The sequence below is a fragment of the Talaromyces amestolkiae genome (assembly GCF_001896365.1).
Source record: "Talaromyces amestolkiae strain CIB chromosome Unknown scaffold28.1, whole genome shotgun sequence".
Taxonomy (NCBI): domain Eukaryota; kingdom Fungi; phylum Ascomycota; class Eurotiomycetes; order Eurotiales; family Trichocomaceae; genus Talaromyces; species Talaromyces amestolkiae.
In genome coordinates, this window is record NW_024468064.1 from 208,776 (window position 1) to 222,624 (window position 13,849).

The window sequence follows — 13,849 nt, forward strand, 5'->3', positions numbered from 1 at the left end:
AAGAAAATACAAAATGGCGTCCGTATACAAGTCGATATCTAAGAAGAAACAAGAGCGCCTCGTCGCCGACGAAATCTCTGAAGATGAGGATATGGATATGAACGATTTGATGGATGAAGAATTCAGCGACAGCGATGATGATGACGAAGAAGAGGAAATTGAAGAGAATGCTGCGACGAATGGTGCGAATGGCCAACAATCCAACAAAAATGAAGGATTCATGCCGAAGACGAGGGTTCTGATGCTTACTTCGAGAGGTGTTACGCATCGGTTTGTTTTCCTTACAGTCTACTAATCGACGAGGATTGTTGCTGACTTTTTATCTACAGACACCGATATCTTCTCTCCGATCTCTCCGCTCTCCTCCCTCACACACACAAAGAGAACAAGCTTGACACCAAGAAGAGCGGCGGATACAACATGCTCCTCAACTCGCTCGCCGAACTCCACTCTTGCAACGTCGTCTTCTTCCTCGAGGCCCGCAAACGTGGTCAGGATCTGTACCTCTGGCTCTCGCGCCCTCCCAATGGCCCCACTATCAAGTTCTCAGTTACCAACTTGCATACCATGGGCGAAATGGGTACTGGATTTGCTGGTAATTGTTTAAAAGGCGGTCGCGGCATCGTTATGTTTGACAAGTCGTTTGACGAAAAGGGTCCCGAGGCCGTGAGTCAAAGTGGTACGGAGTATCGCGGTCTCATTCGAGAGATGCTTCGCAAGGTGTTTTGTGTGCCTAAGCGTGGCGTCAGGGGTATGAAGCCGTTCATTGATCGCATCATCGGCGTTTTTGGCGTTGATGGCAAGATCTGGATCCGGGTCTACGAAATCCGGGAATCTGAAGCGGGTAGCAAGAATAAAGACGACCAGGCAGAAGTCAAAAAGGCAACCAAGGGCGCAAAGACTGGTAGTACCGGACCGGAAGTATCGCTCGTTGAGATTGGTCCTCGCTTCGTTCTTACGCCTATTGTTATTCTTGAGGGAAGTTTTGGTGGTCCCGTCATCTACGAGAACAAGGAATACGTGAGCCCGAACCAGGTCCGTCGCGACATCCGTCTGGAGAAGGCTAGCCGATATGCGCAAAGAAGGGACGTACAGGCAGACCACGAAGTCAAGAAGTCGTCTCTGGGTCTCGGAAAGGAGGGTAGGAAGAGAGATGCTTTGGATACGAGGGAGGTGTTTGCTTAATTTCATTGGCAGGTCTTTCGATTCGTGGAGATATCCTTAGGCACATGCATATGTTCAGTTTTGTGACTGTACTAGTGGCGTTTTAGGAGTTAGTCAGTCTGGTATACATAGTATTAAAAGTCAATTCTTCTAGTACGTACGACTTTACAGGTAAATTTATTATTTGATTTTGATCCAAATCGTTGATGCGCTGGCGGCCGCTTACATAACCCCAACCTCCAGACTTGGCGCGGCCATATAAATAAGCTGCCAGTCGCGTCCAACCTCACAACTCCTCCAACAACCATCACGCTATGGCTGCTCACACAAAAAACGGCTCTGCAAATTTGCAGGCCCGTTCTTTCCAGCATATCTGCTGCGACACCATGACTTGCTTCGAATACAGTACACTTGAATCCCCCAAGGAAGGGGTCAACTTCAAGTAGACCATTTGGCGCCACTGGTGACGGCTTCTAAACAATTCGCGCGAGAGGAAGTCGTCCGTTCGTTTTATCATCTTGAGATACTTCATTTGCTATTAGCTACACAAATCGAAAGAACGCTGCAAATCATTTCGACACTAGTCAAAGACATTACAACTATCTTAGACCATATCAGACTTAGGTATGTAACGGGCAGTGCCTTATCAGTATCCAAGTCATACTAACTCGTTTTCAACAGAAAGATATCGCTATGAAGTTACTAGACCTTCCAACGGAGCTTCTGCTCCAAATCTTCCGCTCCTGCAACTCCATCTCCGACGTTCTGAATCTCGCCTCTACCAACCATCGACTTCGTTACGTCTTCACATCTTCATCCCGAATCACTATTCTCATGAGCGTCGCGGATGCAGAGTTTGGCCCGATACATGACATCATCCAGCTTCTCACTCAAAATGCCAGCCAACCGGCGCATATCATTCGTGCTGCCTCGCAGTCCGATGCGTTGCTTCGACAGGTCGTTCGTATTGGCCGTGTGGCGCAGAAATGGGAAACCATCTATCCGCTTAAGAAATGGAAAACAGATTATGCGAATCGACGACTTCTGACGGATGAAGAGAGATTCCGTCTGCGGCGTGCGATTTACCGGTTGTGGTTGTATAATCGTGCCTTTCATACGAGTCAGTATGATCGCTTTTCGCGGCGTCTGCGGCATGTGGTTGTCGAAAGGGCGCAATTGCTACATAACTGGTCGACGTCGGAGTTGGCGGAGATCGAGGATGTGCGAATGGTGGTACAGGATGTGGTGCAGAATCATATCTGTCCCAGCAACGGCAGTATTCAACGCAAGTTCCACAAACGTTATCCCGAAAATATGAATCCGCTATCTTTCAATATTCACCTGAACTACCGCCCAGAACGATCCAATCTGTCCACGGGATCTTACTTCAATCTTCTAGAGGACAACAATACCGTTTCAAGCCATGACTCATTGTTCCACAACCACTACAAAAGCAGTAACGCTTCATCATCATTATCCTCAGCATGGGCAAGGTCATTCTCCGCATCATCCACATTCGCCCACAAGCTTCGAAGTGACTTCTACCACGATCCTGGCCAAGAAGGTTGGGGCGACGAAATTCCGCATTACTATGTAGTGCAGGATATGCTCAAACTCGACCCTGGAGAAGTGCTTTGGCTGCGAGATCATGCTCCCTTGAAGGAGGATGTGGAGTCCTATGTGCATTCACTGGGTGACTGGTTTAGGAATAATGGGGAGACTTTCGTGGATACTTTGTTGTGGGTTATGAATGAGCGTGGAGAGGATGCGGAGGGGTTAAAGATAGCTGTTGAGGATTGTGAGATGGGTATTGCGACATAGTCAGACCTTTAAGTAGCTAGGAAATAAAGATAGTCCTTTTCTATCCAGTGCGACTACTCAGCGATGCCTTCTAGTTCAACCTTATCTTTCTCTGCTTCCAGTCCTATCCATGATCCCGTCTTCTTGAAGTGCGTCTTGACACCGTGTTCAGCGTGTCTTCTCGCAGTCAACATGTCAATACGCAGCTGATAACACGACGGGACGATAAGATAAGACAGTCCGGGGTCGGCGGAGTACAGCACGTGATATTCCCCGGAGTTATCATCATCTCCGCTCGGTCCGCTTCCTGTCTCTTATCGAGTCATACAACTGCCTCTCTGTCATACGCTCACACCGAACTACACGTCGGCCCAAAGTCTTCTTACTGCTGTCTTAAGAAATTAATCATTTATCAATTTATTCATCCATACCTGAAAGACCACATCCATAGCAGCCAACATGAGGAGGCCGCCCGTGCGGTTTCCCCGCCTTGCGGCCAACGTCGGTCCCCAACGATCACACCTCTACGACTACAGCCCACGACGCCTTCAAACTCCTGCCTCACACCGGTACAGCAGGAATTTCACATCTTTCAGTTCCCCGCTATCATCTTCCCACTTCAATCGCTCCGATTTTACCAGTCAACCCTTCACTGGAAGCTATGAAGCTGGCCTTCCTACTTCCGGGCCCTTGGCCTCCGCACCTGCCTTTGGAACTCCGAGGTTGACACCCCGGATGCTGAAACAGTATCTTGATCAATTCGTTGTAGGCCAGGATCGTGCAAAAAAGATTCTAAGTGTGGCTGTGTATAATCATTATCAGCGCATCATGGAGTTGCAGAGACAGGAAGAGGCTGCAGCGGAGATGATGGCGCAGAGGGAGAGGAGGGCGGCGATGGACGCTCATCCTTTGGACAGTATGTGTTTATCATTCTTGGCGGAAGATAAGTTACTAATTGACTTAAATAGACGAGTATACAGGCCACCAACGAACGATCAACCTTGAACCACCAATGCAAGACACAATCGAAAGTCGACTGGGTCGCTCATCGTCGTTAACGGATACGTCCTCGACACAAATCGAAAAGTCAAACATCTTATTACTTGGACCCTCGGGTGTGGGAAAAACGCTCATGGCCAAGACTCTAGCTCGAGTGCTGGACGTACCCTTCAGCATGTCCGACTGCACCCCATTCACCCAGGCAGGTTACATTGGAGAAGACGCTGATGTATGCGTGCATCGTCTACTTGCTGCCGCCAACTATGATGTGGAAAAGGCTGAAAGAGGTATTATATGTCTTGATGAGGTGGATAAAATCGCGACTGCTCGTGTCAGTCACGGGAAAGATGTCAGCGGAGAAGGCGTTCAGCAAGCTCTTCTCAAAATCGTCGAGGGGACTACCATACAAGTGCAGGCTAAGCCTGAGAAAAACAGCTCTCGGCCTGCTGGAGGTGCTCCGGGATCTTTCCCACCTGGTGCAGCTCCAGGTTCTGGCTTCAATTCCTCTTCGACTGCGTCTGGCCCACCACCACAAAAAGGTGAAATATATAATGTCAGAACCGACAATATCCTGTTCATATTCTCCGGTGCCTTTGTCGGGCTCAACAAGATAGTTATGGATCGTATCTCAAAATCGTCAATGGGATTCGGCCAGCCGGTCAGAGCATCTTCCGGTTCGTCAGGCAACAGCAGCTCTTCAAGTGATGCAGCCGGCCAACCTATGCCTATCACCCCGGGATCCGAAGAAGAAGCTCTATACAAGAAACATTTACCATTCTTCACATCCGCAACCCCTCCCAACTCACAAGAAGAACCCGTATACTTCAACCCCTTAGACCTTTCGACACCTTCAGACCTACAAAAATTCGGCTTCATCCCCGAACTTGTCGGCCGTATACCGGTCACAACCGCACTCTCATCCCTAAGTCACTCCCTCCTCCTCCGCATCCTCACTGAACCGCGCAACTCCCTCATAACCCAATATGAAACCCTCTTCGACCTCTCCGGCATAAAACTAAGCTTCACCACCCCGGCACTCCACAAAATCGCCTCCAACGCCCTGACAATGGGCACAGGTGCCCGCGCCCTCCGCACTGAACTCGAAACCATCCTGTCGGATGCAATGTTTGAAGCACCCGGCTCATCCGTGAAATTTGTCCTGGTCACTGAGAACGTAGCAGACCGACAAGAGAAACCAATATATTTCGGTCGTGGCCAGGGAAGTAGATTCCATTCCACGATTGCAGCTGAAGAGAGTGACTGGGAGAATAAGATGCAGAAGGATAAGAAACAGCGAAATCCTACCAACAATAACAGTGGCGGCGGCAATGGAGGGAATAAGTCCGGAAGTAGAGTGTTGAGTTTTGCGGAGTATAGGAATCGCGCTTCTACGGCTGGTTGATAGGCCTATATATATGTAGCGTTTATTATTATCATCTGTAGGGATTTTTATTCCATGCCCAGATGTACTGTTCCCGACATTTGGAAGTTACTATACGTATATTTTGTTGAATGATTGTGTTTATTAACTAGGTAGTCAACTCGAATACCTCGCTCCTTGGATAGTCGATAATAAGTACACACACCAGAGGTAAACCCCTCGCCAACTCTAATATCTTATTTTACGCCTATTGCCGATAACAGTATTCACAATGATCTTCCTCCTTCATGATATGCATGCATGCAAATTACCTCGACAGCCGAAGATCTGGACCTGCCCCAGGCAGCGATCTGTTAGAAGATGGAAGTTTGCCTGACTCTGTATTCCGCGTCGCCGGTCTTTCGCTGAGACCTGGTCGTGATGCTGTTGCAGCTTTCGATGCAGGTGCTGATACTGGTATTGTTCTGGATGAATGTTTTGCTGATGAGGGTGCCGGGAGTGTAGCAGTAGCAGATTTCGATGGCGATAATGCTTCTGCTGCTGATGACGTCGATGCAACACCCTGAGCAAGCCATCTTTTGTAATGGTTTTTGCTGATGTTCGATTTCCGGAAGAAGTCGGTTACGCTTTGAATGATTTCGATCTACATTGGAGATGTTGGTTATTCTTTGTCTAGCCGAGAATTTTATGAAAAGGAGGGAGAGGACTGACGTGTTGCCATGCCTGCCAACGATCCATAGGCTTGTTGTGTGTGAGAATCAGAAATTTGCGGAGAGACGCTGCGTTAAGAATGGCCCAGGCTGCGAAGACCTCGCACAAAAGATCTGTGTCTTTTGATTGCTCTGCACTCGCTTTTGCAACTGAAGAAGTATCTGCAGGCCCAGCACTGGGTAGTTTGGCTAGAGAGATGACGGGGCTTTCGAGAGATGGGTTATGGAAACAGTCGAGGTCGCGGGCTTCAACTGGCCAATTTGATGCGTCGCCGTGACATGCGGTGTCGCCGATGAGGACAGCCATTATAGCAAACCTGGGCAGTTGGTACTTCTTTCTCATCAAACTTGGACAAGGTCTGACTTACCGAGGATCCTCCTTGGACATGCGATCCAACCACTTCAACACATTCGGACGAAACATCATTTTCAGCGTACCGGGAAATTTGGTCGAAACTATGTCCCTAAACCAAGCTAGAACTATGATCGCTGCATCTCTTTCATGTAGCATGAAGTCCTCCGTCATGAGATAACCGGTTCCGTGAGGAAAGATTCGTTGGAAGTGTGTCTGTGGCTCAACGTTTGGGATGACAGTTGCGAGTGACACGGTCCAGAAGTTGAAAGAGGAGCTCATGGTGAGTTTGTGGAAGCCAGGCATTTCGCTAAAACGAAGGAAACTATGGTGGAACTATAAAGCAAGCGAGTAAGCATGAAGGACTTTTCGTTATCATGAGCCAATCTTGACTCACCAACGCAACTCCTGTAGAAGATTTCGTAAACTTCTCCCAGTCGTTTTGTTTGCGATTAGAAAGTACAATTGCGTCATGTTTATCGAGGAAATTTTCCAGAACCTGGAAGTCTGCGTCGGCATCTTCGGGGAACCATAGGTAGAAGCAATTCGCGAGTTTGATGCTTGAATGACTGGTAACAGCGGCCATATCGTCGTATGTGATCTTGAAATTGTTTAAGAATGCCTTTGTCAAATATTCTTTGAGGTCAATGTTTTCTGCATTGCTAACGTCAAGCATCTGCACATCCTGCGTCTCTGGAATGACTCGATCAGTATATTGCTCATTCGACGTCACAGGTGCGGGTGACGGGACATCGATTTCTTTTGAGATAGGAGCTTCTGTTCCCGTGATGATATCAATCTCTTCGCTAGAGTCAGACGAGGTGTCCATGGCGTTGGAATATGTGGCGTTTGTTTCGTCGTGTACGGCAACAGCAGTATTCAACACGGCACTTGACTGAGCAATTCGAGACGCTCCAGGTGCTTGATCGCTGCGAGTAGTTGAGACTTCTAATCGAGGATCCTGGGCTTGTAGAGCTCGGCCTTTGACTCTCGAGAACGAATCATCACGTCGCGGCGTAGAAGGAATAGATTGAGATGGAAGGCGCCACGTATCTAACCCTTCGCTTCTCATCTTGATAAATTCTTCATATCGGCCCTGTCGCTCTGGTCTTTCCAATGAGCTTCTCGTCATGGAATCGTCCTTGGGGAACGCGATTTCTCGTGGATGTCGTGGGAGTACCTCTTTGATACCTGCGAAGCATAGAGAGCCCTTTTGTGCAGAATAACCTTGTCTGTTGAGGAGCTGAAAACTCTTGGATCGAGGGTGATTTGGATAACAGACAAATGTCAACCCACGAACCGGATCAGATGAGTATGGGCTGATTCTGGCTATCGCAACGAGGTCCTTTTTCAGAAGCAGATGCTCCAGACCAAATAACGCAGATTGTGTATCGGGATAAGGAAGGATATAGCCATTAAAACTAATTTCTTTCCTTGTCTGTTCATTCAAATGGTATCAGATGAAGTAGACATTATTAATAAATAAGGACTTCTCTTACCTCATGAGCCAACGATTGAAAACGATCTAGAGTGCATATTTCTTCGAAACGAACTTTGAGCTCATCCTTGTACTTTAGCTTGTTGACCATCTCTCGAGTATCGGTCGATAAGTCACAGAGTAAAGCATCGCCTATCTCAACGGGTTCGGTGCCATATGATATCTGACAGAGCATGTCTTCTTTCTTGCGCAGTTTGCGTTTTTCTCCCATGAGTGGTTTCCAGCCCTTCGGACCTTTAGGTACGTAATGATCCGAGCTCTCAGTTGATGGGCTTCCTCTCACTTCTTGCGTGTAATCGTTTTGGGGTATGGTGCTTGAAGGTATAGCGGAGGGCTGCTCTACCGCGCTTAATCGCTTAGAAGGAAGCACGGGAGTAACAATTGACGCAGCTGGGGTCTGAGGCAGAGAAGTCTGCTGAGTCTCTGGTATTTCATCTTGCTCGACAAAGAGACTATTGTCCTCTTTTTGTTGACGTTTTCTGAGAGACGAGGACATTTGAAATGGTGACCATGTACTGGGACTTTGTAGTTCCAGGTCGTTTCTGTTGGGTTCTGGATCTTGCTGAGAAGCCTTTTCGAATCTGTGCGTGGTTTGAAATAGTTTCCACGGTTTGCTTTTCTCTGTTGGATTCTTGGGCTGCTGCCGCGCACGGTTCAATACCCCGGCAAGATCTCTTCTTTCGATACGACCGTCTACCACTTTGATATCCACAGGCTTGGGAGGTAGTGCTTTTGGTCTCTCTGTTCGGTGAGCCGTTTGATTGATAGGGCCTGCCGGTGTAGGTTGAACAGTAGGTTCATTGGTTGGAAGAGTGGGAGGCGTGCTTCGAGGTTGACTTGGCGATTTTGACTGAACACTGTCGGTAATTGAGGGACTTTTGTTCTGCTCCAGGCCTTTTCTATGAATAAGAGGCATCTCATCATCTGAAGATGTCTCTAAGGGAGCTTGGGGAGGAACTGTCATTTCCACATCTGCGATTGGCGCGGCGGCAGTCGGCACAGCAGTTGCTTCTTGGTCATGATCATCAGAACCCAGCAAGCCCAGCCTGGCTCGTTTCGCCCTTCGTCGACGCTTCCGATCTTCACGAGCATTCTCAAAAGCTTCAATTTCAGCCTGCCACGCTTCAACATCGAATGGCTGTCTTGTTCCTCGTCGTATCTGCTGTTTCTTGTTCTTCCACTCTTGTAGTATTTCTGTGGTATTGAACGAGTTTCTCGGCTCCCATGTGCAACGTAGATCTTCGTAGCCTTTCCACTTAACCAGGTACACTTTTTGGCCGTTGATTATGTCTTGTGCATGGATGGTTTCGACCTCGTATTCATCTTGGAATACACTCTCTACCGTCGAGGTAAGGGATATGTCATCTTCATCCCGTTCAACTGCTGCCGTCGTCGGATTTGGTGGATTGTTGAGTCCACTTGTTTGTATGGCTATGCCCTCACGCGAGTTGAAAGGTGATGCCATTTTTAGAGGACTTGCTCAGGCCATCAATACCACTCAGATGAGCAGAGACCATATGGCTAATCTGCACAGGTTGCACAGGCAACTTCAGTCGCAATAGTAATAAGTGAAAAATTATCAAGATGGATAGAACTGATATAGGGCGCCGGGCGCGTAGGGGTCGCGTGGAGTAAAGTACTTTACACCTTTCTTTGTGTACGTCAACGGAGGCTTGACTTTGTCACCATCTTGATGTATCAAAAAAAGGTTCCAGTCTTTTATCAGAACATTTGATTTGTTAAGGCCTGTTTGATGAGCACAATTTTGATTCGGTGCGAGCTCTGTCGTTTTGGTGTTGACAAGAGACATCTTGAAAAGTAAGATCACGTGTTTTCCAGGTAAACGGTAACAATACAGATAGTCGGTCATTTTCGTCAGTTATCAGGTGATTTAGCAATCGATAAGATAAGATTCGCCAATTGGCCTGTCGACTTTCCTTCGATCACCATCGTGAAAGCAGGTAAGAATCGCCATTGTTGTAGATAGACGGCTTTATGAAATCGTGCGACGGCAACAGTTTTTTGCGTTCAATTCCACAGGGAGTAATGAAAGCCCCCTTTCTACGGGAGTGATATCTCGATGCACCTGACAGTAGCCTCTTCGGCATACATGGGTGGTCTCAGAAAACTATTGATGAGGTTGTCCTAGCATTGTAGGAGAGTAGAAGGAGAGGCGAAAGTAAGGGAGTACAATAAGGGGATCAGTTACAATAACACATCGGGGCGAGTATTGGCTCACTGATGGTAGAACTGCATGATAGAAAGCTCATAGTTATCTGATCACAGTATTCCCATTCAAATGACATAGAGCAGATCAGAATAGGACTTAGTCATCCTGTAGATACAATAACTTAATTCTGATAGGACGTGATAAATCAACAGGGTATATGTTACTGGACGTGCGCATACATCTACTTAGTAATCAATTATCTTTCGATTTCGATTGGTACAATACCAAGCAGAGCAACATTTAGGACGATTCTACATACTATCCGCATAGCAAGCTGAGAGTCAGACAAGTTGAAAATCTCACGTACGAGTCCTAGAGTAGAGACAATTCACATATCAGTTGACAAGCCCTAATCGGAAACCCTAGGTCATAAGCCCTAAGCAACAAGCCCTAAATGACGACCTCGGGCGCCGGGGCGATAGGCGACTAAGCACCTAAGCAAGAGGGTAAGCACGCTTGGTAAGGAAGTTTCCAGAACGCCTCTTAGTGTCTGTGAGTAAGCTTCCAGCCCCCAAGTAAGCAAGCAACCTTCTAAATTCAAGCAGGTAAGCTTGTAGAGTGTGCATGCAGCCCCCACTGAGCAAGCTCCTGAGGCTAAGACTTAAGTAAGCAAGGCTTAGGTAAGCCCAGAAGTTGCTCAAAGTGTTTGGGGGCCTTGCTCACGAGATTGCTCACTGAGTATCGCTTAGAAGCACGTGGAGGCTAGGGAGCTGCGCGGTAAATCACATACTGGCTCTTCAGTCTCGAGGGATATTAATGAGTCTTAAGTAACTTGTCAAGAACGAATGTCGAGTGATTGATTACTAAGAATCAGCTTTGTTCGTTCTATCCGTGGAATAGTTATTCCAGGCCGAAGACGCTAGCCGCATTTGAAGACCTCCGACGGAGACGGAGTGCAGCGAGTCCATCGGACGTCTTATATCCCACGACATCCACCCGTAGCGGCCGGCGCGATCTTATCGCATGATACGTGATCTGCCACAATCAATATGTCCGACTATGTCAACCCCCGCGCGCATGCCTGTCAGAATTGTGTCAAGGCCAAGGCGAAATGCTATGACCTGACCGATGGGCGATGTGAAAGGTACGAATTCGTCCAGTTCCGCCGTCATGCGTATTCATGCTTAACGGACTGTGGTGTGTAGGTGTAAACGCCTCGATAAGCACTGCATAATGCAGGATCGTAGCACACCACGACCATCAAAACCTTCCAAGTCAAGGTAAAGCCTTCGGGTGCCTGCCTTACCCGGGCTGCTATTAACGCAAGAATTTGTAGGCGAAATGACCACACGAGGCAAATTGCGCAGTTGCAGCAGAAAGTCGACAGTCTAGTCTCGCTTCTTGGTGCATCGCAGCAGAATCTGGATAACGGCGCATTCACTGCGATTACACCTGAGTCGACCGGACCGACCTCTAGCGCGTCAGACTCCATGAGCGCCCAGATTTATACGCGACAGACCACTGTTATTCCGCAGTGCTTTCCAGCTCCAACACAACAATATGGGCTTGATTCGACATTGTATTCGCCGTCAGAGGGCAGACTAAACAAAAGCCCGGACGAGTTGCTTGATATCTTCCGTCGAGATATGGCGCATCAGGCGCCGTTCATATCAGTCCCCGTGCAGATGTCGGCGCAAGCCCTTTCACGAGAACGACCGTTTCTTTATCGCGCAATCATGACAGTAGCGTCGTATCACGATTCTGTCCATCAACTACAAATGGGCCAGGAACTTGTGAGATACATCATGGAGCATCTTATCGTACTCGGGGAGAAGAGCCTGGACCTCCTGCAAGGGCTCCTGGTCTATATCAACTGGTACAACAGCCTGTTCCATGCCAATCCGCAAACAAACACTTTGCTTGGACTCGCATTCTCACTGCTTGTTGATTTGAACTTGTACATCCCGTACAAGAACAGCGACAATCATGAGAAATTTGTTGGCGAAATGAAAACGACCGTCACTTCTAACCCGAATTGGGCGCGAAGTTCGGAGCCGTCAAGGGAAGAAAGAAGAGCTGTTCTTGGGTGCTTCTATCTCTTCTCATGTGTAAGTTATTTATCCCCCCAGTAACGTTTAGTTAAGCTCACGTTACTAGGTATCATCGAAATTTCGCAGTTTGAACCCCCTTTCCTGGACGAACAATATCCAGCAATGCTACGAGGAAATATTAAAAGCCCCCGAATACGAGAACGATATACGACTGGTCCACGTTGTCGACTTGCAGCGAATCGCCGAGAATGCCAGATTTATCGTCCGCGAATTCCCATCATCGAATGCTTCCGTGCCAAATAATTCTATTGGTCTGCAGCTCAAATTACTGGTCTCCGACTTGGAAAAGTTCAAAGTCACACTACCTGAGAGACTTCAACAAGACTGTAAGTGGCGTTGACATATGCATCGCAACACATGCTGACTAGAAGTGTCATAGCAATGATGCTGATGCATTACCATGCGGTTGAAATACTCGTTTACGAATTATGCTTCTTTATGACGCCGACGAATCCAGCCCAGGGCCCGTCGCCCAAGCGAGCCGACGCCTTATGGATGTGTCTCACAGCGACTCGCACACTTATAAACATCTACTTTTCACTCAACTTACAACCCCACTTTACCTTCTCCGCGATATCGTTACAACAACTCTACCTCGCCTTGGCGACCCTGTCGAAGCTATCATTATTCAAAGCGGACGACTGGGACGTGAACTACGCGCAACCATCCATCGACCTGTCGACTCTACTTGATAGTCTCGTCACCAGGACGGAAGAGCTGAGTTCACGGTACGATGTGATGGAGACCAACAAGCCGTGGCTACAAAGTAGCCGAAGGTTGAGGCAGGTGCGGATGCGATTCGATGACTTGCTGTCGAATGAGAGCGTCCCCTCTGCCACGCTTTCCACTGCCGCTGCCGGCACACAACCATCAGCAAACGGCATGTCGATGGTGGCGCCATCGTTTCATGATTTTCGGCTGGATCAGTTTGGGTTGTGGGACGATAGGTTCTGGCAAACCATGCAAGATGGTTCAGCGCCGTGTAATACTTAGTTAAACTGTTACGATTGTTACGAAATATAGACTTCAGACTCACGATTTGTGAACAAAATTTAGTCTCCTCTTAGGCTAAGCTCTGCAAGTGGGTCGGCGCGGATCAGTGCTTACTACACTGTCTCCATATGGCTGCATAGGTTAATCCATAGCTAAGCTAAACATAGGGCTAAATTGTCCTTCTTCCGGATCCTTGCCGAATCATGAACGAAGCAAAAAAGAAGTAAAATACCTTTCCAGCTAGCCTGCACGCCCCTCCAAGATAGCTCTTTACTGGCATGGGGGCGGAACAGTACGCACTTGCACAAATGCATTAGTGTGTACCTAGACCTGAAACATGCAATTGGGTAGTTTCAATGGACTGAACTTAACAATATTAGCTATTGTAGATCCGATACTTAGTGCTCATCCTAGGTTTTGACTAACATAAGCAAGTTCGGATATTGAATTTGCGCTAATGCGTACTGTCGCCCCCAATGGAGGGGATGCGTCCGCATACGCAATTGATAAGATATCAGCTACGTAGGTAATTACTAGTCAGAGAATACGAGTTTGTATTCGGATCAATGGAATGACTTGTTGGTCGTGGATGTTGTCTGGGATTGCGATGTTTCCAGTGCAAAGAAGCCCTAAAAAGGAAAGCCGTCGGGGAGATTATCTCACCTAACCCA

The 13,849-nt window shown here is 47.8% G+C and overlaps 5 protein-coding genes across 5 annotated transcripts; 4 read left to right on the forward strand and 1 right to left on the reverse strand.

Moving 5' to 3' along the window:
• Positions 1-13: 13 nt before the first annotated feature.
• On the forward strand, positions 14-1,185 carry BHQ10_010020 (uncharacterized protein; the record flags this gene model as incomplete). Its single annotated transcript, XM_040872605.1, has 2 exons — positions 14-270; positions 330-1,185. 2 exons carry the CDS (start codon positions 14-16, stop codon positions 1,183-1,185), a joined length of 1,113 nt encoding a protein of 370 aa, XP_040738522.1.
• Positions 1,186-1,857: 672 nt separating this feature from the next.
• BHQ10_010021 (uncharacterized protein) lies at positions 1,858-2,985 on the forward strand (the record flags this gene model as incomplete). The annotated part of the gene is made up of 1 exon (XM_040872606.1): positions 1,858-2,985. One exon carries the CDS (start codon positions 1,858-1,860, stop codon positions 2,983-2,985), a length of 1,128 nt encoding a protein of 375 aa, XP_040738523.1.
• A 438-nt stretch (positions 2,986-3,423) lies between these two features.
• Positions 3,424-5,910, forward strand: BHQ10_010022 (uncharacterized protein; the record flags this gene model as incomplete). The annotated part of the gene is made up of 4 exons (XM_040872607.1): positions 3,424-3,729; positions 3,787-3,880; positions 3,933-5,304; positions 5,691-5,910. The coding sequence occupies 4 exons, from the start codon at positions 3,424-3,426 to the stop codon at positions 5,908-5,910; spliced, it is 1,992 nt and encodes a 663-aa protein (XP_040738524.1).
• A 106-nt stretch (positions 5,911-6,016) lies between these two features.
• On the reverse strand, positions 6,017-9,369 carry BHQ10_010023 (uncharacterized protein; the record flags this gene model as incomplete). Its single annotated transcript, XM_040872608.1, has 4 exons — positions 6,017-6,371; positions 6,423-6,742; positions 6,804-7,844; positions 7,906-9,369. The coding sequence occupies 4 exons, from the start codon at positions 9,367-9,369 to the stop codon at positions 6,017-6,019; spliced, it is 3,180 nt and encodes a 1,059-aa protein (XP_040738525.1).
• Positions 9,370-11,123: 1,754 nt separating this feature from the next.
• On the forward strand, positions 11,124-13,178 carry BHQ10_010024 (uncharacterized protein; the record flags this gene model as incomplete). Its single annotated transcript, XM_040872609.1, has 5 exons — positions 11,124-11,218; positions 11,280-11,354; positions 11,411-12,182; positions 12,232-12,511; positions 12,565-13,178. The coding sequence occupies 5 exons, from the start codon at positions 11,124-11,126 to the stop codon at positions 13,176-13,178; spliced, it is 1,836 nt and encodes a 611-aa protein (XP_040738526.1).
• Between the last annotated feature and the right edge of the window lie 671 nt (positions 13,179-13,849).